Here is a 21,914-nt window from a genome sequence, read left to right on the forward strand (position 1 = left end):
AAATTTCATATCCTGCACAGAGGGGTCTCCTGTTCAGTGTACTCAACCTTTTCCTCCTGCTACTTTTAGAAAAAGGGAGAAGGAGGTGTTAATAAGGAAAAGGCCTAACAGGCTTTAAGACTTCTTATTCTGCATTCTGTACCTGCACAGATTATGAGTAGCATCCTTTTTCTGCACTAAGAATTTCTTTTCGTGTAAACCAAAGTAACTGGGTCCACACTTCTGTTATGGATGACTCATTAGTATTGATTCTAGTTGATAAGTAGGGGGGAGGTAGACCAAGTAACAGCGAAGTACTGTACCTTGCTATTGATGCATACAGGGAGAAAGCACAGAGAGGTAAAGCTTCTTTGTAAGTACCAGGGTGACAGCAGGAAGGTATACTTGAATGATTTCACATAGTAAATTAAGGGCTGTAATGAGCAACATGAAGTTTTTGTTTGTGATGCATTGGAAGTTGTGGTAATATGATGATAAAACAAAAAGAAAGCAATTTGTTTTCTCTTTTCCAGTTTTGACCTTGTGGCTGTTGGAGGCATCTCTGTCACTCTAGTTTTTGACAGATCTCCTTTCATATCTGAAAAAAGGACACTTTGGTTGCCTTGGAATAGATTTATCATCGTAGACAAAGTTGTAATGCAAAGAACAGAGTCGGACACACCATCTTGTGACATCAGTAGTTTTATCAGCCCAAATCCGATTGTACTCCCTTCACCCTTGACAGCATTTGCAGGGTCCTGTCCTGAAAGAGGAACCATTATTCCAGAGCTACAGGTAATGAAAAGACTTTCACATTAACAATTTGTTGAGTTGCAGAACAGGTTCTAGACAATTTTAGAAGATGATACCAGGTAGTGAACAACTGACTGCAGGGATGTTATTCACTTGTCAGAATGACACCAATGCATATCTCCTTAGTACTGTTTCACAAGATGCTTTTCTCTCTTTTTCCTTCCTTGTTTTTTGTTTATATTTTAAGGTGCTTTATTTCTTACCTCCAAGTAGAAGAAAGTGGGGGGGCCTAACATGATTTATTATTGAAATCCTCATTTGTTTCTAGTGATGCACAAAACCATCCTTACGTTACAGATAAACGGTACAACTTCCCCATGCGTCAATGTGAGGCATGACCCAAAATGCTTTGAAGTCTCCTAGGGATGTTTCATCCGTTCACATCTTCTAGATCTTTACAATGGCATCTCCAGCTGTATGTTAGCTTCTTGGGTTTTATTACTTTGTTTCCAAGGTAGAGCAGTTTTAACATGATCTTTAGGATTGTTTTTGTTTAAATGTCTTTTTTTCTTGACACTCCCTTAAGTGTTTAGAAGCAATTTCTAATTAACCTTGTATTTAACTGTTCTTTTATTTGGGACTTAAAAGAGGTTGTATGAGTCGAACACCCAACAAAATACAACTACACGGGTTTAAGGTCATGTTAACCCCCAGAATTTTTAGTATGTTGTTTGAGCAGTTAGAGTTTAAGCAGTAAGGCCTCTTTTGGGTTCTCGTGAAATTTCACTGGGCAAGTCTGGAAGGTATTTTGGAGGCTACCTGTAGACACGAATATTTCCAACCTTTTCTCTTTTTCTCATAAAAGTGTTACTACTGATTAAAAGCCTTTATTCTACATGTAAGAGACCTCTGATTGAACTCAATTACGACTAAACATCTCCATAACTATTAAAAACATTATCCTGTTTCAGCCAGTTGATGGCCATAGTGTTGCTTCACAGAACGTACTAAGTGAAACTAATGAACACAAAATAAGAATAACTGATGCACGCTAGTAAGAAAAAACTGGGTCACATTACTCCACATGAGGTATTCCTGGGTCTTCTTTAAACAGCGAGGTACCCAAAGATGCAGCCTACTTACAGAGAAACTGCCCCCAGTCCTTTTTTTTGTCATTGGAGGGTCCTTAGAGTGTTAAGTTTCGTTGTACAGTACTGGGAAATGAACAAAAAGTAACCCAGAATAATAGGAGAATGAGATATATTAGCATGTATTAATGCATGAATATTTCTTCCTACTTTTCTATTAAAAAATGAGAAGAGATGTCAGATGTATGACAGAGGGGGCAGCTGGGATGTCAGCAGGAAATAAGGGGAACACTGCAAATCAGGAACAATAAAGGGAGCAGGATTTCCCTGGCAACACTACATTTCATATGTCGAAACGACAAGTGCTGGCAGGCCTCCAGCTGTACTGCAGCAATCCTATGACAGTGATACTGTTGCAATGTGTAAATAAAATTGTTTTGGAAGTGAAGTAACCTATTGTTAACAAGAAGAATTTTAAAACTGGGGAATATAAACAAAACAGTTTGTATTTTTCCAAGCTTGAACGAATTTAGCATTGTGACAGGTTGTCTTGTTATTACGGAAATACGCTAAAATCATTAACCTTATTAAGCACAGTCTAGTTTTCAGTGGCTTTTGCGTGACTGCAGTGGCTTCCTCCAAGAAGCCGCTCTCTCCTCTTGCCTGCTTTTCCTCACAGTCTGTCCCAGAAGACCTCCTTTCTCTCAGGAGATCACAAGAGCTAAATCCCTTTTTGTAGCTCCAAGGCCCACATCATTCAAAAGGTCAAGGCCAGGTTTCTCTTCTTCCTCACAAGCTCGCAGTCTTTGCAGTCCTTCTAGTTGCCGAGGGCTTAGCTTCGTTGCAGCCGGGAACTGATACTACCCCACAGTGGGCATATCCAAGCCAGCTTTAATCCAAGTGATTCAGACAGCGGCGCTGACAGCAGTGCCATGGGATTTGAACTCCGTCGCACACCCTGGGGACCTACCTGTTAGCTAGCTGACTCCGACACCCAGACTGTTTCATCTTCATTGCCCTGTGTCCCCAGTTAGCTTGTTAGGTTCCTTACTCTGCGCCTTCGTATGCCATGCCCCTTCTGGCTGGAGCTTAGCCTTACTGCAAGCACTTCTGCACTGAAGATGGTTTAGCAGGAAGGTTTGGTTATTTCTTAGCTCTCCCCAAGTTAGAGTTATTACCTCTAAAGCAGCATAGAATCTTCAAATCATAATGTAGTATATAAACTGTGTGCATATTTAAAAAAAGTTTTCAATTGTATTCTGGTTAAGAACACTTGTTAAGTAAACCAAATAATAAAGCCAAGATAAAGCTGTAGAGCTCACGTGTATGAGTATGCCCACAGAGGTAGTATTTGCTCCTCAGTAAATGTGTTGTGGCTTAACAGCAGCCGACATCGGTGTTTTAAGCGGTACTGTGTTCACATCATGATTGTGCAATGTAAAATAAGCACCCGCTGTTACTATTAAAATTTTGCATTTTTCTTGGCTATAGATATAATGATGTGTTTTTTCCCAAGGTGGTCCAGGAGGAAATCCCAATTCCTTCAAGTTTTGTGAAGCTGAGTTATCTCAGCAGTCGAACACCGGGTTATAAAACTTTGCTGCGCATTATTTTGACACACACAACCATCCCTTCTGGAATGACGAAAGTCCATCTGATAGTTGCTGTTGAAGGACGTTTGCTTCAGAAATGGTTTCCTGCTGCAGCCAATTTGGTATACACATTTGCCTGGAATAAGACAGATATATATGGACAGAAGGTTTCTGGTCTGGCCGAGGCGATGGGTATGTACAATCACCTTGATGTAAGCAGAAGCGCTCACACACATCAAGCCAGGAAAATGAGGCTTATAAATTTTGTTGCTGCACTTTTACATTCTTTTAAATCAACTGCCTCTTTAGCTAAAGTGACTTGTATGATTTCCTAAGAACATTTATTTTCTTGTTCTTCCAATGTCATCTTTCTAATTTAATCAATTTGAAAATCCCCTTTTCCCTCGGAGAATGGTTATGTACTAACGGCATTATATTCAGCTGTCTTTGTTTTTGAATGTTACTTTGAATATGACCTTTGGTGTGTCATTGTTTCTGTCATTTTTTGGCTGTGACATTTAAAATGTCATTTCCACTTAGGGTTTACAAAATTCTAACTCTTAGGCATCCTTTCTTACTACATTTCACATCTCCAACAGTTAAAACTTCTTGATTTGTTGTTTAAAGAAAGATGTTTATACGAAAATCATCATGTTTCATAGGCTTTCTTTATCAAGCAGCGCGAGCAGCTATTCTGAGAATTGCTACGGAAGTGCTGTCTGTGCAAATACACTTTATTTAGCTGGCATTTTTTTCATTAATTTCATGATTTGGTTTTTAAATGGCTTCCTATTTTTTTAATTGAATTTGGGGTTATATGTTGCTTAATGGACTAATCTTATAGATACTTTCCATTAAGATTATTTACCTTACCAGCAAAGCTTAGTATTGTGAATAAGCCCTATTCACTTCCTTGGCAGTTTCGTTTTGCTTTTTAAGTCAGGGGAATTACAGCAAGCAGCATTGGCAGGATGAGGCTGTAAAACAAGAACAGTAAGGGCTACTTGGAGCCATCTACCCTCACGAGGAATATGCCTCGTTCCGTATATGAAACTGCTGTTCTGAGGGGCAGCCAGAAGCTCTCTTCAGGATCTGCTGTGTTGTCCATACATGCAGCGTGCCTGCAAATCAGCTCGTGCAAAGGCAAAAGGAGCCATCTGGGCTACGCAAGCCCTGAACTCCCAGAGCATCTAGTGCGTGACTGCGTTAGCATGTCCTCCCAGCCGGGTAGTCCGTGAGGCAGTTGCATGGAGAGGCGATGGAAGAAAGGAGGATTATAACGTTTTCCTAGTCATTTCTACTAAGAGAATGATGCAAACATAGCCACCGGTGTCCACAAAGGGTTATGAGTATGGAGTATGATTTCCATCACTCGATGCACATAGGAATATATAAGAAAACAAGGAGCTTATTCTAGGGCTGTGGTCCCACAGTCTGCTTCAACAGATACGGCTGCAGGCTGCTGCCCGAAGGGACATTCCCATGTTCTTCTCTCCTTACCCCTGAGCCACCAGTGACATTCATTTGATCATGAAATGAGCCAGATCAGGAACAAATTCAGCTGAAAACTGAAGCAACCAGAAAATAAATGATAAATTTTCAGCTTCATTAGTTTCCTGATCTGCTATGAATGCTAGTGCAGAAGCGCAGGTCTTCTTCTCATTCCAGCCGTAGCCCACACATTACATCGGCCCAAAGTGATCAAAACTCCACCCTTAGTGCAAGGTCTCCTAAATTGCCGCATCATCTAGCGTATCTGCATCTTATCTACCACATCTGCAGAAGGGTGGGCAACTTTTCAAAGGAGGGCTCTGAACATGCCAGGTAGCAGGAGTGCCCCTTTTCAGCCCGTCTGTCTCAAAACCTTGTTAGGGGGCAAATCTAGCCTTAGCCCATTACAGACGTAGACTCCTTCTAGCATTTTGCAGTGAGGGAAGGTATTAAATGGGTCATTGGCTTCACTTTTGCATATTTGTGCAAATCCAGAAGTGGGAAAAAAAATTCCAGTATGCCCTTTGGCATTCCCATGGGTGATGGGGCAGGACCACATGGGTCACGGGTGCCACCTGGGGCTTTCCTCGGCACAGCTACACGTGCCCTGGGTTCAGTCACTGCACGTTATCACTGACACACACATGTGAGAGGGAGCAGTCGAGTATGCCTGCTCCCTCCACATCATTTGAGAGTCTTCTGATGATCATGAAGTCCATTACGTATCTGGACTTTAAAACAATTTAAATCAAATACGTAACATCTTATGAAATGATACTGTGTAGTTACAGATTCCCAGATTAGAAGTAGATGAGCGTAATATGTTTAAATATGAATAAAGCTTATGCAATAGTGCTGGATAAAAACTTTTAAATTATTTAATTGATGGTTAATTTTTTTCTTTTCCTTAAAGTTTAGGTTAATTATGCTTCTTTCAAAATAGAAGCAAAAAATCTTTATATTTTAAGTGCATTGTTAGCATGCTTTGTTAGATTCCAATAAAGCTTTATTTAATTTGAAACACTGTAGTACTCAGGGACCTTTATCTCCATCCATTATATGAATTTTTGTCAAAATAATTTCCTCTGCCAGTATATTACCAATATTTAATAATGCATTCTGTTCAGTTTTCATTTTAATTAAATTAAATTGCAGCAGGTTGAAGTCCTGGAACTCAGGAATATAACCATCTGCTTTTGGTTTTATAAATACTATAAACATCTTTATTTTTCTCCAGGTTTATTGACAGCAACGATCACATAACCAGTTACAGAAAAGACAACTTTCTGAGCATATTTCCACACACAAGTGGTTCTGTTTCAATTTGTTCGCTGGTGTTTGTCTAGTCCCCAAGTCCCTAACAAGAGGCCATCTTCTCAGAGCAGCAACTGAGATGATAAACTAACATTTTTTTGTTCTGAACAAAAAAAAAAACCATCATGTGAATGTTGACACACAAAACCTTGGTGGTAAAGTCTATGTCCCCTTGTAATTTAACATAGGAAAAGGAAGGATTTCAGTAGAAATCTCAATAAATGCTCCTGTATAACTCCACGCATGCTCAGTCTTACTCCTGCAAGCCCTTGCATCCCACACAGCAGCATGAAGTGGTGAGCAAGGACTAACCCTTCTAGGTGTAAAAATAAACCAGCTCTCAAGCAGTCTTCGGTCTTCTCGGTTTATTACTCGTTACTTTGGTTGAGTTCATGATGTTCATTGTTTGAAGAAGTAGGTTGCTGATAAGTACAAATATTTGAGGAGAGGCTGAAGATAGAGGTTACTGTCCTGCTTAATTGTGTCTTTTATTTCTTACCTGTATTTTGGCAACAGCCCTTAAACTGTGTTATGCTGGTACTACTGACAAATTATTGTTCAGTCTTCTAAATAGTTGTATGAAAAGAAGAGATTTTTGGTACAGATCATTTCAGTAAATCCTTTGAAATCCTTTTTGAGATTGTAAAGAGCTGTACTTGCTGGCTGTTAGTGTCCAAAAACATAGTCACTACAGTTTTCCTTCATGCAGTGAAATCTCAGTCACCACAAAAAAGGGCTATAAATTAATGAATTTGACCAGAAAGTAAACACCCCACAATGAGGGTAAGCTGACTGAGATTGTCATTTCATTTACAAAATTACAATGTTTCACAAAACCTGCCAGTAACAAAATACTTGTTTTTCAAGTGGCACTGCAGTCGCTTGGTTGACTTTACAATTGTTACGCTTTGCCTTGACTACTTTGCATGCAAAAAGATTGATAGGAAATTTTCATGGCTTGCACATCAGTACCTCCAAGTAGATGGTTCAGGAGGCCCTGCTTTAAGATCACAGAGATAATCCTTTTTAGAGCATAGACTTCTTTCATAAATATGTTTAAGTATACACAGAAACATGGTTGTAGACACAGCCAAAGTGAGTGTATGTCCACGTGTCTCTTCACTGATGAGAAGGGACAAAAAGGCAGCTACGCGCAATAACTATGAGAGCAAGGAACTTCTAAGAAAGGGGATGATAACCTCTAGAAGGTATTTGGCAGCCCAGAAACATCAGCTATAGGCAGGGAATAACAGATGCTTTAAAGTGTAGCTACAGTTCTAGTAAATGTGCCACTGTGGATCCATTGGCACAGATTCTCAGATGGTGTAAATTGTTATACCTCCCTTGACCCAGATACCAGCATGCTACCTTACAGCAGCTGGTAAAGTGTCCTGTGGGTCTGTAACAGTTCATGGAGCAGGGCTGAGGGACTGACTGACTTGGTATTATAGGTCTTCCCTCTTTTCAAGTATACACATCTGACCCAGGATTGAACGTCTTAAGTAGATGAATGGAGTAAAGATGCGAACATGTAGGTGGCAAGCGTGAGGTTGCTTCATAGGAAAAATCTGCCCTTTATCTTCACTCTGCATTAGCACCTAGAAAATAGCATGTTTGATTACTGAACCTCGATAACTCATCCCAGCACAAGATGTGGCTGTTCTGGAAGAAGCTCCATGCCCAGAGTTGGGCACTCAGCCCAAGGAGTTACCCAGAAACATGGGTGATGTTAGTCATAAGAGCTCCTGTAACAGAAAAATTGGACAGAGTGGCTGCTGGACCCTCAGACTGAAAACCTATCATGTTTGAAACATACAATATTTACAGTACTTAAGGAGATGTGATTTTCACAAGTCAGTTTGCCATAAAACATTTATCTTGCAAACACAAATGCTCCCTGCTATAGCTGGACACAATATTTCAATTGCATCCAGTAATGGAATTTAGATGGTATTAAAACTATTTATGGTTCAAGTAAAGTGTACCTAAAGCTGCTACATAGAAAAAGTGAGAAGAAAATATTGAAAATGTCAGAAAACTGTGTTTTTTAAAATATTTTATCTTGGTATCTTAAAATATTTTAAAAGACATTTTTAATTTTGGAAAGGCCAAACTATCTCAATATTTCCTAGATCAAATTTGGGGATTTGGTGCCAAAGTAACAAACATTCTTCCTTTATGAATGAGTTGCACTGAAATCTAAAAAGGTTAACTAGAGGAGATAAATAACTTTAAAAAAAAAAAGTTGGTATATTAGAGATACAAAATTAAATTTTGAAGAGGTTGGGGGGGGGTACTGAATTACTAAAGGGAAGGAGTTTTGAGCACCCCCAAAAACCACCATCCTTAGGGAAATTCAAGATTTTCAGCAGATATTGTGGCCAGCTGTAGAGGGGAGCCATGTGATGTGCAAGCCTGTTAAGATAAATGTTTAGTTCTACAAGTTTTCAGCTTGGCAATCCATTTCTGCCTAGCTACAGTTTTTACAGTTAGCAAACAAATTAAAACCAGTTTGTTTTAATGTGGATTTTTTTTTCTATTTAAGCTGTTATTCAGGTAATTAGCAGAAATGCAATAAACGATCACATCAGGAGTCACTGGAGGAGATTTATACTCCTAAGAAATCCATAAGTGATACAACAGAAAATTTTCTGCTTTGAAACAGTAGTAACTATAGCTGTAATAACATACTAATCTCTTAAAATCCTTTTTAAAAAAATAGCACTCAACAATAGCAATCAGGCACAGGAAAATTAGTGCCATCATTACTTGACAAATGAATATCAAAACCTGGAATGAAAAATTACCTAGTAGTTCACAGAGGAAAAGGTAGACTGATAGATCTTTAATTATTTGTTTGCAGTGTCAGTGGGATATGAATATGAAACATGTCCTGATTTCATTCTGTGGGAGAAGAGAACAGTAATCCTTCAAGGCTTTGAAATGGATGCTTCAAATCTGGGAGGCTGGTCTATAAACAAACACCATGTATTAAATCCACAAAGTGGTAAGTCCTTCCTTTATTAACTGGCCATGCAGAAGAAGAATACAAATTTTAAAGGAATTAATTGTTCAGATTTTAAGCGTTACACTTCCTAATGTGTAATCCTCTTTCAATGTGCACCCTCATTTATTGGGAACTGAACTGCAAATGCCACCTGAAAGGATATTTTTAATGTTCTGGCTCCCAGGTATTAAACATTAATATCACTAACTCTTGCGATCGCTAGCACATTGCAGTCATTTGGATGGGAAAAGGGCATACTAATTTAGGTTTGTTCTCACACTGTTGGTATAGAAGTACCACGTTTCAGGTCAGTTTATAGTGTGTTATATTCTCAGTGAAATGTCTATACCCCTAATTCATCCTATGACTAACGGTGGTTAGTAGCATCACAGCGCCAGGGAGACAAACCGTGCATGAAAACAGGCCAGCTGAGAGAGAGGTAGCACTTCTGAAACCACCCTGCCCGTCGGGTATGCAGAAGCTTTCGTGGCTGCCCACTCTGTGGAGAAGCACAGTAAGTTACTCTTCAGGACAAGCAATCTAGCACCTTTCAAGGCATTAGAAAAAAAACTGCAAATGCTTTGGGTGTCATCACATTAACCCTGCGTAGAGATTCTTCAAGCACGGAGACTTGAATCTGTTTTCTCAGTGCTTTTATTTTATTCCTGGGGTTTTTTTCTTTTCCTCCCTTAACATCTATAATCAGGAACTAGTGGGATTAAATTATTAAAACAATACTTGTAGTTAAATTATGATAACTAGAAGAATATGATTTTGCCAATGAACAGATTTCACTGTCCAGGGTAAGAGAAACTTGGGGTCAGATTTCAGCCCTTATAAATCAGCAGAGTACTGGATTCAGTAAAGTTCTTTCAATTTGCTCCAGCTGAGAGTCAGTCCACTAAAATCTATTTTCATCTGCAGACTTCTGTTAATGAAGATTCATGCACAGATGTATGGCTGTCAGGTTTTTACAAGTTCTGTTGTTGAATGTGCAGCTACAGTATAAATATTCCAAATACAAAAGGTCAGATTTAGTTTGTAAATTATCTGGATTTCTGTTTTGATTTAAAATAGTTTGACATTTTAAACAGCAGTTCTTTCATACCCTGTCTTATTGGTTTGTATAGATTGTCTCTTTTAAATGCCAGCTATTGACATTTAACACAAAGAGAAATCTGACCTCAGTCAGCTCAGCCCCCAACTGTGAGCCCCATAGTCTACTCCTTAGTGCCAATTTACCACTTGCATAGTTTAATTTCAAGAATAAATTGCTGGCAGTAACTCCAATTTATATGACTATCTGCTAACTGCAGTGGTTACTACTATAATCCACCTCATAGGCACTAACATGTTCAGAGATTTTGCGAAGTATACAATTATAATCTGAGCAGGGCTAAATCATTGCTTTCCTGAGCACAGGGTATATGGTGACAAATTGCTTCCTGGCCCCATCTCAGCTGTGTGGCTGAGAACACCAGAGAGCACTGACCTGTCAGCCACACACCACCTCCTCTGAACCATCCAGGCTGTGCCCACCACCCCAGCCCCATATCAAGGATGGGGAACATGCAGCTCCTTATACCTGCTCCTCTTCCTCACATGTTCCCACTGTGCCAGGCACGATCAAGGCTGAAATCAGGGGGGAGCTGCTAAACATCCTAACCCATTACTTACAGAGACACAATCTGGGGAGGGGAGGGCATAAGCACATCTGGCTTGAAATCAGTGGGTCTCTTCTGTTTACAGTTTGCATGTGAGAGCATCTCTGGTGAGGATGACAAAGCCCAGCCAGAGCTCAGTGATGTCTCAGATGTTCCTCATGATTATAATAGGATTTGAGCATGCACACCTGGCTTGTATAGAGGAGCTAGAAAAGCAGTTAGAAGCAGAAAAACAATGACTATACCATAGCTAGTGCACACCTAACAGAGCAGCCTGTAGGCTCGTATTAAAGCAGCAAAACCAAATAATGAACTGTGTTAACCAAAAGGATAAAAATAACAAGCGTGCTTCTGGTCTTATCTAGAAACTGGTGAACTGCTCTTCCATTTCAGATATATAAAATGTACTTCAAATAAGGACGAGAATATGATTCAAACTTAGAATTAAACATTTCAGACTTATCTCCGTGCCACCGTGAGTGAAATGAAAAGCATGAGTAGCCTTCTCAAGTATGAATATATTGAGATTTTTCACTTTTAATTAGAACTTTCCCTCTGTATGTATGAAGAGCTGCTCTTTTTGGAAGCATGAAACTTGCGTCTGTTTTTGAAACACCATCACTGGATTAACTACAGAAATAGCATTGGAATATAACAGAAATGTCTTTCTAAAAATTCTCTATTGCAAATTACAATTTTGTTTTCAAACTAAAACTGGAGCTTATATCTAACTGCAGCCACTAAGCTTTGTCTTCCAGCAGGTCTGCTGCTGCGCACAATGTTCCTTCTCAGAAACAGGGTGGATACACTTATCTCCCTCCCCATAAAGGCTATTCATTTTAGAGATGTTACAAAATAAACTAAGTACAACAGAATAGTTGTGAAAATAAATAGATGCAATTTTACAGAATTGCACTTCATAGTCTAAGCTGTGGAGGTACAAGTATTAACATGCAGAAACCATAGCAAGTAAAAACTGTGTTCTATTGCCAGATCTAAGTATCTTTAGAAAAAGAAAGAAAAAAAAAACCAGAGATGTCCGATTACAGCAGCATAGATGTGAAATAACATATATTGTTCCAATGTGGCTGTCACTGGAAACTCAAGCTTTTTAAATGTGTACAGTTTTGCATCAATGTGACTGTTAGGTTAACAAAGGATCACATCCTGTTCTCAGCTATACTAAACTGTTCTTTTCCCACTTTTTTTTCCCCTCAGGTTTAGAGGTTTGATCACTTCTAATTCATAACATGAAGAGAGTTTAATGTTTTCTAACACAAAGGTTTTGGTCAGTTTGGAAGATCTTCAGAGCATTTCTCATAATCAAGAAGAGAACACATACCATAAATACTAGTTCCTGTGTAGAGTCCTTTTAAAGACACCTATATCTCTTGAATACAAATGAATGTGCTATTAACTGATTTTTCAGAGTATTCTTTGAATTAGATTTTTCTTCTGATGGGCAAGTGTATTGATTCTATTTTTATCTGGGGGAAGGAGGAGTAATTTTACAGAGACTTTATGCTTTAAGGTAATTTTAGCCCCAGTACAACACAGCACTGACTAAAATTAAAGCAGGAGCTCGAAAGCCTGAAATTAAGCACATGCTTACATTTATTGACAGCAAAACATATTCTCCAGAGCCCTAATTATTTACTAGCATATTTGTATAAGGCAGTTGAAAGATTACCTTTACATTGTTAATTTCAGACAAAGGGCAGCATCTTCATTTAGTAGTATTTTCATCTGGTGCATAAGGGATGATATTGCCATTAATTTTACTGACATATTTCCAAGATGGTTTTTTTAAGCCAATGTTCAAAAAAATGTATGTATTCTGTCCTCTATTGTTCAGAAATAAATTTGTAAAAAAATAATTCCCTTCAAAATAGCTACGGCAACACTCAATTTCCAAGGCAAATTTTAGCTTCAGACTTACCCGAAAGCCACAAAAAAATAGTTTAACAAAAATTGGTAGAGACAGTACATAAATACATTTGCTGTACTTTGGGAAAACTCAGATGTGTCTTAACATGTACTTCCTGCAGTATCTAGAATTTTCCCAGTCTAAGAGTCCTCCAGAAAGTACATTCCCTTGTGTTTATGCCTTTAATCATGCCACTTCTCTGATGAAGTACTGGGCTTTCCAAGGGAAAGGATTTTGGGCTGTGGTCTAAAAGAATACCTATCTTCTATTCAGAAATAGCCAAAATCTTACAATAACATGTCATTTTAAAGGTACTTAACTATATTACCACATTGTTATTTAAAATAAACACTACAGCTATCAGCTTGAGAAAAATACATCTTTGTACTGATTCTGGTATCACCAACCTAGTAGTTGGGAAGACTTTCAACAACGTATGCTGCAGAGCAGTGCTGAAATACTGACCCACGGGAAAGTTGTTTTAAACTTTATAGCAGAACTTAATATATTCTTGCTGGTAAGACACTCACTTGTGCCTCAGAATTACTCCTTGACTCTTAACTTGGCCTTGCTGCACTTGGCACCATTTTTATATACCATGAAGGACTTGCCTTTAAATTTGAATATTGATTTTGTACTGCCACTCAGTGCTTTTTTGTGAAAAATGCATAGTAGTCCTGCTATTAATCTCCTTTAATTAAATATTCAAACTGCCTAAGAAATTCCTCTGCTACCTAATAAAAATTTATGAATAAAATGAATATTAAAGTAGTAATCCCCAAGAAATCAGATAGCGCTGCAATTAACAGTCAATTTGTTAGAGCATTAACCAACCATGAGTTCTCCTCATGATGTTGGCTTTTAAAATAGCCAGTAACCACTAATCGACAAAATGGTGATGGTGAAGCTTGGGACTGAACAAAATTGGAAGGGGTTAGTGGAACCTGGTGACAGTCTTTAAAAGATCCAATGTTTGTTGCTGTTTTGGTAATCTGGTTTTCTAGAGGATTGCATAATCTAAAACAGCAGAATAGTTTAAATGCTATACATTTGCTTTTTTAATCTCTGTTTTCTCCCCCCTCAGGAATTGTACACAAAGGCAACGGTGAAAACATGTTCATTTCCCAGCAGCCGCCAGTCATCTCAACTGTGATGGGCACCGGACACCAGAGAAGTGTCTCTTGCTCCAACTGCAACGGTCTTGCGCTCAACAGCAAACTCTTTGCCCCGGTTGCTCTTGCTTCTGGGCCTGATGGGAGTGTGTATATTGGTGACTTCAATTTTGTCAGACGGATCTTTCCCTCTGGAAACTCGATTGGCATATTAGAATTAAGGTAAAAAAATAATTAGCTTTCTCGGACTAGCATTCATTAGCCTGGCTGTGATATGCCTATGAAAATTACGGTGAGCCTTTTTTCCCTTGGGACTTAAAAAAGCAGCCACATTTAGTTGCCTTGTGAGCATATGTCTGATCAACTGTCAAACTCATCAGAAAACTTACTTTAAAGTCTCCAGTTAAAAAGGGCGTCTTAAGTGGTCTTCACAACAGGTTTTGCGTAATGAATTTCTACAAAGTGCAGGATGAATAGAGCTAATTTTTCTTCCTGCAAGATTTTTCATACATTTTCTCAAAAAGTTAAAATATTCCATGAAGCGTATTTTTGAAGAAAAACCCATAATTCAATAGCAAATATGCAGAGTATCATGTCAAGTCACAGCATTGTGGCTGAAGATAGACTAACCACGTTTAGAATTAATACAGTGGAATTGTTCCTGGTCTGTAACAGAGGATGTGACTGAGTTTAAGCAGACAAGAGCAAACCCAGCATTGCAGTCTGACCTGTCGCAGGCTGGGCCTGTGCCACCATTAACGACTCCCCTGTAATTATGACTCCAGCTTCCCCTTCCCTTTCAGGCCCAGAGGGGAAGGCAGGAAAGATTTTGGACACTGGTACACTAGATTTCTCTTACTTAACACCCATGAATCTCCCACTAGCTAACATTGCTGGTGATGATGTGTGCTGATTGTTCAGAATTAACTTGGCAATTTTCAGGCAGTGGAAAGGAAGCAGTTTGAGAGAAAGAAATAATACTGAGTAACAGGATAAACAATGTTTTGTTATTGGGATACAGCTCTGTGAACAGTCAGGCAAAGAATACAGTTTTGTTGAGGACTAACATTTCTTGTCTTTTTCTTTTTTTTTTTTTTAAACCTGAACTGATCTGTCTTGCTAGGAATAGAGACACAAGACACAGGTAAGTAAAACACAGTAACAGTAATATGTGAACCATGTTCAAGGAAAGTCTTACAAAAGTCCTTTTAGAAGTCTGGATATAGAGAAACACTCTGAATTTAATAAATACAAATGTTAATCAAATTCACTTTTGTTTATAGTAAAGTAGGTTTGATTTGTTCCCTCTGAAGGAATGAAGTCTCCCTCTAAAAATCCGTTTGCTGATCACGAGCAGAGATGGAGAGGTTTAAACCCAAAAGCTGGGAATGCATTTCATAGCTGTCATATTCATTCCACATGGTGTTTGAATGATCATAGATATAGCCAGCCAAGGATACTAGAGTTTTAGCAACAAAGAAATAATAAGAAAGGCTTTAGAGTCACACAAGAGGACTGCACTTTAGCAGCTCTAGGATACTATGAACTTTAAAATCTGCCACAGTTACTACAGAGGGTGCACAGCAGACCCCAGAACTGAGGATGCTGTGTCACAGCTCAGTCCTTGCTTCTCTAGCTAAAGCAAAAGCAAGTGGCTTCCCCCCTTTCCAGTTAGCATTTTGGCATTGCATTGTAGGGATTTCTTTAAAAGAATGAACATTGCTCATTAGGCCTCTGTGACAGACAGTGAGGGGATTGGTTATAACAGTCCAGCTGCAGAAATGATGTTGCATGCTAGAAAGAGATAGCACGGCACTCTGTATCCTTAGAAACAAACTTCTTAGCATCTGAGTACTTAAATGAGATAAATAAACCAGCACTAGTACAACCTAAGCTGATAACTTCATGGCGTAGTAGGAAGCAGAGTGTAGACTGAACGTGTGTTTGCAGGATGAGAGTACTGGTTGGAATTACTTGCTTTAGCCACAAGAATGCTATTGAATACTATAGATTATTTGCCAGCCTACTTACAGATGATGTCACATCTCATATATTTTACAATGAAAACTTAAAAAGAGTAATTCCTAGTTGGTAAGTGCAAGGTTCTGTTTTTTAGCTGAAAGATTGTTTCCATTTGCTTTAAACTGACCAGTATCCTTGTAAACTAAAGCAGCAAATTGAATTACTTACTCTGTAACACATTCAGAACATGAATCAGGTTTAAAATTCAGGGGTTTCTCTTGTAAAGTAGAATTTTTTTAATACTTGCTCACTAGTACTAGTTTCTTGAGATGAGCTTAAACCTTAATTAAATCAAGTTATGACAATACTCAAGTACCCCAGCCCTATTAATTACAACAGTAATTGCCTCTGTCAGTATTCTGTCCAAGTGAAATCTGTGGAAAATTGGAGGAAATCACGTGAAGTTAATGTAGTCTTTGAACTTACAGGGGAGTACTCAGCAGTCCCACTGTATGCCATTCTCTTGAGGCTGTAAAGGCCATAGTCATGGTGGAAATTTCTAGGATGCTCAAAGAAACACATGGAAGCAACAACTAAAAGATGTCAGAGGCTCATGACAGTCCAAGCAGGAAAAGGCTTCAAAATCCAGTTCCTCAACATAAATTTTAACCTCCAAAAGAGCAGGGGGAAAGGGTTCTTTTTACCAGGACGAGGAAAATACTGTGTAAAAATGCACAGAGTTTGGACACCAGTAAACAGAGAAGGCCACTGATCTTATTTTTGACTATTTAAAAACAACTTATCCCATTTTTCTTGTCATCAAGATTTTAATAAGAAATAACAAAGCTGTTTTAAGAACTGGTAAAAATGGAAACTAGGCTTTGAGGTTACAGTGAAAAGTTTTACTACAGGATAGTAATAACCTGTTCTGGAAAGATTCATTGTAAATCCTAGTCTACTTGATATAGTTTTAATAGGCTAATTTAAATAAACTCAGATTTAGATTTGATTGCAAACTTCTGCAAAGATAGCAAGTATTTTATTTTGTTCCATTTTTTACTAATACTCTTTAAACATTTTAGTATGCAAGGCTTTAAGCATAAACATCAAGAAATTTCTAACAGCAGGTCTATTAAATGTAATGACAAGGATGACAGAAAGTGTGTTTACAAGGAGAGTATATAATGACCCCTGGTTCTGTGCGGTTTCTGCATGATGAACAATACGTTTATTCAACATGTAGAATTCTCCTTGCAACTTTTTCCACAGAGATATTTTATTAAAAAGTCATCTTTTGGCTGGCCAGTATCTTCTGAGCTCACTCCAGAGAACACAAATGATTCTTAATGTTTTCAACAAACAAAATTTTATAATGCTGGTGATACATAATTTGGCATTAATTGCTTTTAGCTCATCCTCTTACTCATCTTTCATCCTATCAATATCCTCTCATTCCCTATGTTTCCTCAGACTGGGCTTCACATCTGTTCCCCAACTGTGGGAATATCTTTCCTTATATTTCCCCCTTCTGTCTTTTACAAACATTTGTGACCAAGGTCAGCTTTAAGCTAGTCCAGCTTGTAGCCCAATCCTCAGAGATGCTGAGTAGTTCCTGTTCCTTTTTGGATGGAGAATGAGAACCAAGAGAAATAGGCCCAAGCTCTATCATATTTACTGTGGTACAGCATTAGCCTTATCACTTATAAATGGAAATAAGATTTCAGCTGATCATCTGTTAGAAGTTTATTAGCAATATATACTCAGTGGATTCCTAAAATAAAAGATATTGGCAAGTAATTTTTACATTGTTTTGCAACATTGCTCAGTAAGGTAGAACTGTCTAATAGATGACTAATAAAGCCTAATATCTGCCTCAGCCAAGCAAAAACTTCATATTTAAAGAGGCTCCATCAACCTGAAATCAAGACAGTTGATTAAGTCAGTATTACCTCAGACATTACATGTCTGTCCTGGAGCCTCTGCCAGTTCTTCAGTTCTATTTTATTCTAGATTATTCCTTTCCTGGTTTGTTGTGGCATGAAAACCGAGCCCTGCAGAAGGAGCTGTACGCCGAGCGTTGTCAAACCCACCACAAACAGAACTGACAAAGCTGAGAAGACTAACTCATTTCCTAACTTTGTTGCAGCAATCTTAAGTAAAAATGTCTCTAACAGAAAAAAAGAAAAAGAGAATTTGACGATCTTTTTAATCTGCGGAGCAGATAGGGAAGTCCCACATAGAGTTACAGGGGATGTGGGCAGGTCAGTGTCTAGCACAGTCACCTGTCAGAAACCTCATCCTCCCACCAGAGAAACACAGCAGTGATAAAAATACTGTCTGAGCACCTAACACTCTGCCAGGCATTGGCCACCCCTCTGCCTGTGCCTATCTCCCACCATTTCAGGAATCAACTGTGTGATTTAAAGGATCTACACTTACCTGGATTTTTATTTTATTTTATAATCAGGGCTATACAGCAGTCTCACCAGGCTCAGGACACCAGCTTGGTTTGCCATGTGCTTAGACAATTTCCTCAAACTGGAAATTAACTTTGCATTGAAAAAGAAACAAAAAGTCTTACTGGTTAATAAGATGCAGCCCAGTTCTCTGATTAGAATTTATGATCCTCACCCTTTAATTAACATATGTAAATATTTTTTTTAAATAACATTTTATAATCTCAATAAGGCACTTCAGTGCATGAATTATGGTGCATTAATTCATGCCTAGTTGCACTGACACTACTTGGCCTTCTGCCTTGCTCCTGACAATACAGTCGGCATGAATTAAGGCACCATATTTCACACCTTCCTATTTCCTAAGGTTTAGAAACAGATAAAAATAACCAAGAGTGGGTATTTGTGCCCATATAGAACAGTCTGTGATTCACTTTGCTGCAACTCGTAGATTTGTTTTCAGTGCCAAGAGTACTAGAACTTATCAGGTATAGAAAAATGACCTTGCTTTTGATAGTAATAATTATAACTAGGCTGAAGTCACTCCAGTTGGCTTTATACTGGGTGGCTTGGTACTGATGGACAGACTAACTCCACCAATACCACTCTCTGCATAAGCTCACTGATACATAGCTGGCTGGTCAGGCTCTGCAGCCAGTACTAGTTCCTTCCTTAGCAGCAGCAGTGCCTGCGTGAGCTACATTAAAGCTGGTCTCACTTATGCCTCTGTCATCTCCAGATCACTGAACAGATGTCTACAGATAAGTAGAATACAATTGTTATGCTGCCACAAACAGAGATTAAAAAGAAAAACAACTTAACTTTGATGCTCTTCTCTTCTGTTTTAGTACAAGCCCTGCACATAAATATTACTTGGCCATCGATCCAGTGTCAGAATCCCTTTACTTGTCAGATACTAACACCAGAAAAGTTTACAAAGCAAAGTCTCTCATTGAAACAAAGGATCTGGCAAAAAACGCAGACGTGGTGGCAGGAACAGGTGATCAGTGCCTTCCGTTTGACCAGAGTCACTGTGGAGATGGCGGAAAGGCATCCGAGGCCTCTCTCAACAGTCCAAGAGGTAAGAAAAGAGCATATCTGAAGTACTTGGTGTTGGCCATCTGTCTTTTCCTTCCGTTTAGAAACTCAGATGCAACTGGATGTACAGAAACGGGTCTGAGGTGATAATTTAACCAACTGTATGCGAGCCAAATCATTTCATATAGTTCACTCATGTTTTTCATACAGCCAGTCCTTTATGAGGGAGCAGCATGAGCAGCAGGCTCCAGCTAGGATCCTCTGAAATACTCTTCCCTTGTGTGTCAACACTCCTCTTACTACCTTTCAATTGCAGGGTGGCAGCATGTAATTATATTTAACTTTTAAGCAAATACTATAATCACAAAGTCCATTTTTTAGATTTTATGCATTCAGGTGATTCTTGTAATGTTAATGGAGCTTACTCATACACATCAAGTCAGGGATGCTCAGGTCAGTCAGCAAAATCAAGTTTATTTGGAAGTCTAGTTTGTCCTTCCTTATTAAACACACTTTGCAAAATATGAGCATCTCACCTACTGCACATGAAATAAGCATTTTGCTGCAGCCTTCCTGTCCAAATACATCCCGTATTGTCACAGGCAAAATGCGTGCGAAGCCTTGGAATCCCCACCAGCGCCACAATTAATCCCCTTGCAGTGTGCGTTAGAACTGTGATAAAGTCTCTGGATTTGGTGCTCTAAAGCAGCTGATCACCCTCAACTCCCACTGAAATCCCTGGAACAAAGGGTACTCTGCAGCTCCTGTGGCACAGCCCTGCTGGGCTTTTAGCATGCTTCCCCCGTAGGATACCACTCTCTCCTAATGACTAGCTCTAAGGAAGGGGTTTGATTATTTTTCGTAAGCTAATAAAGGAAGGCTGTATATCAGCAGCAAATTAGAATGTATATCCAGGCAGAAACGTCTCTAAGACAAGCAAATAATCCTGTTCTAAGGCTTAGCAAGAGACACGTTGTAATTATAGAGTGACTTTAACATGTCTTTAATGATAGAAGGTAAGTGTGAGGTAAGTACAAATAAATGTTAATCTTCAGGCAGCTAATTAATGTAATGAATCAATTCTAAAAATAGTAGAAAACAAAGGGGTTCAGATCCTTTAGCAGGAAAATGATCGATGTTTTATTGCTGATTACAATTGATTATATCTAATTACAATACAATTAGTAGTTCCATCTTATTTTCTTATTGGGGTAGTATGTTGGTGTAAATTTTTAATATGCTATTTACTTTAAAAATACCCATGCATAGCTGGCTTCCTTAACAGAAGGTTCTAGTCATAAAGAAATTAAGAGGAATAAAAGTTCAATTCATGAGTTCAGGGGCAGCTAGCAAATATTAAAAAAATAAACTGTTAGCAGACAATGGCTCATATATTGGCAAATTCAGGTTTTGGCTCCCAGCTGCTTTTGATTTATGCATCTACTCTAAATTACATCAGTTTAAAATTGTCAGATTTGTTATGTTTTGGATTTTAATCTCAGGAACTATGGACTGCGACATGCCCTTTTGTACAGGGCCTAGCAAAAAGCAGCATCAACCTGTAGTCACCAGCACAGTATGAACAATTAGCTGTGTATTATCATAATGACCTTATAAGTGCCAGTCCTTGTTTTCCCCTAAACTGTAGGAGGTTGAATAACCTTGGAAAGTAGTAGGAAGTACTTGCCTGGTACCCATAGATCTATTACTTATTAAGAAACCTAAAAGTCTCACATACTTAAATACAGTTTTAGAGATTCTTTGGGATCCCTTACTTTGCTTGTTCTTGGAATAATTGTCAAGTCAGAAGATGTCACATTTCTCCTGAAATAACATTCAAACAGTATACCCAGAAATATTTTTTCTAGAAGGCACGAAACACTGACAAAAATTTTGGCGAGTCCACAGACTCACCAACATCTTATCCGTGTTTAAAAATACTTGAACACAAAGTAACATAACATTATGTAGTATTTGACCACAGAAATAAATTAATTGCTTCTAATTTCTCACCTCAGATTTTTACAGTGCAAAAAAAGGTACCTGATAATGCAGATAAAGACAAATTAATTGCAAAGAGATTATTAAATATAATCACTTACATTACTCTATGACCAGAGAAGATTAGCACTTATTTTTTAAGCTGATATAGAAAAATTTTAGCTTTTTTTTCCCCATTTACCTTCTTAGTTTTGTCTTGAGTATTCCTTTTTTTCCTCATTATAAATGAAAAATAAATTTACCTCTTACTTGTTAGAAAGGTAATATCTGAGAAAGAACTCCATTTAGTGGCCATCTGACCTTGGTTAGTTAGAGCTCAGAAGCTGTATTCTCATTTTTACTACCGGCTGCTTGTGACTCTGAATAAGGGCTTATCTACATGACTCAGTTTATCCATTTGCAAAATTGATAAGAAATACCTACTGTGTAACACTTGTGAAACTTAATCCTGTTTGGTAACATCCTCAGAAGTATGTTAATAAGTGGAAATTCAAATACTCTTTCTTTTCTGAAGGAAAGTTGCTTCAAAT

The 21,914-nt window shown here is 38.4% G+C and overlaps 1 protein-coding gene across 3 annotated transcripts in view; it reads left to right on the top strand.

Moving 5' to 3' along the window:
• The window catches only part of TENM1 (teneurin transmembrane protein 1), a 346,769-nt gene that overhangs the window by 269,625 nt on the left and 55,230 nt on the right, over positions 1–21,914 (top strand). For all 3 annotated transcript variants that reach the window (XM_052813749.1, XM_052813752.1, XM_052813750.1), the window contains 6 exons: positions 513–774; positions 3,337–3,604; positions 9,081–9,224; positions 13,900–14,149; positions 15,051–15,071; positions 19,194–19,426. In XM_052813749.1, the coding sequence (XP_052669709.1) occupies positions 513–774; positions 3,337–3,604; positions 9,081–9,224; positions 13,900–14,149; positions 15,051–15,071; positions 19,194–19,426 (1,178 nt within the window). The remainder of the gene's footprint in view (positions 1–512; positions 775–3,336; positions 3,605–9,080; positions 9,225–13,899; positions 14,150–15,050; positions 15,072–19,193; positions 19,427–21,914) is intronic.

Source organism: Harpia harpyja, chromosome 18 (assembly GCF_026419915.1).
Source record: "Harpia harpyja isolate bHarHar1 chromosome 18, bHarHar1 primary haplotype, whole genome shotgun sequence".
NCBI lineage: Eukaryota > Metazoa > Chordata > Aves > Accipitriformes > Accipitridae > Harpia > Harpia harpyja.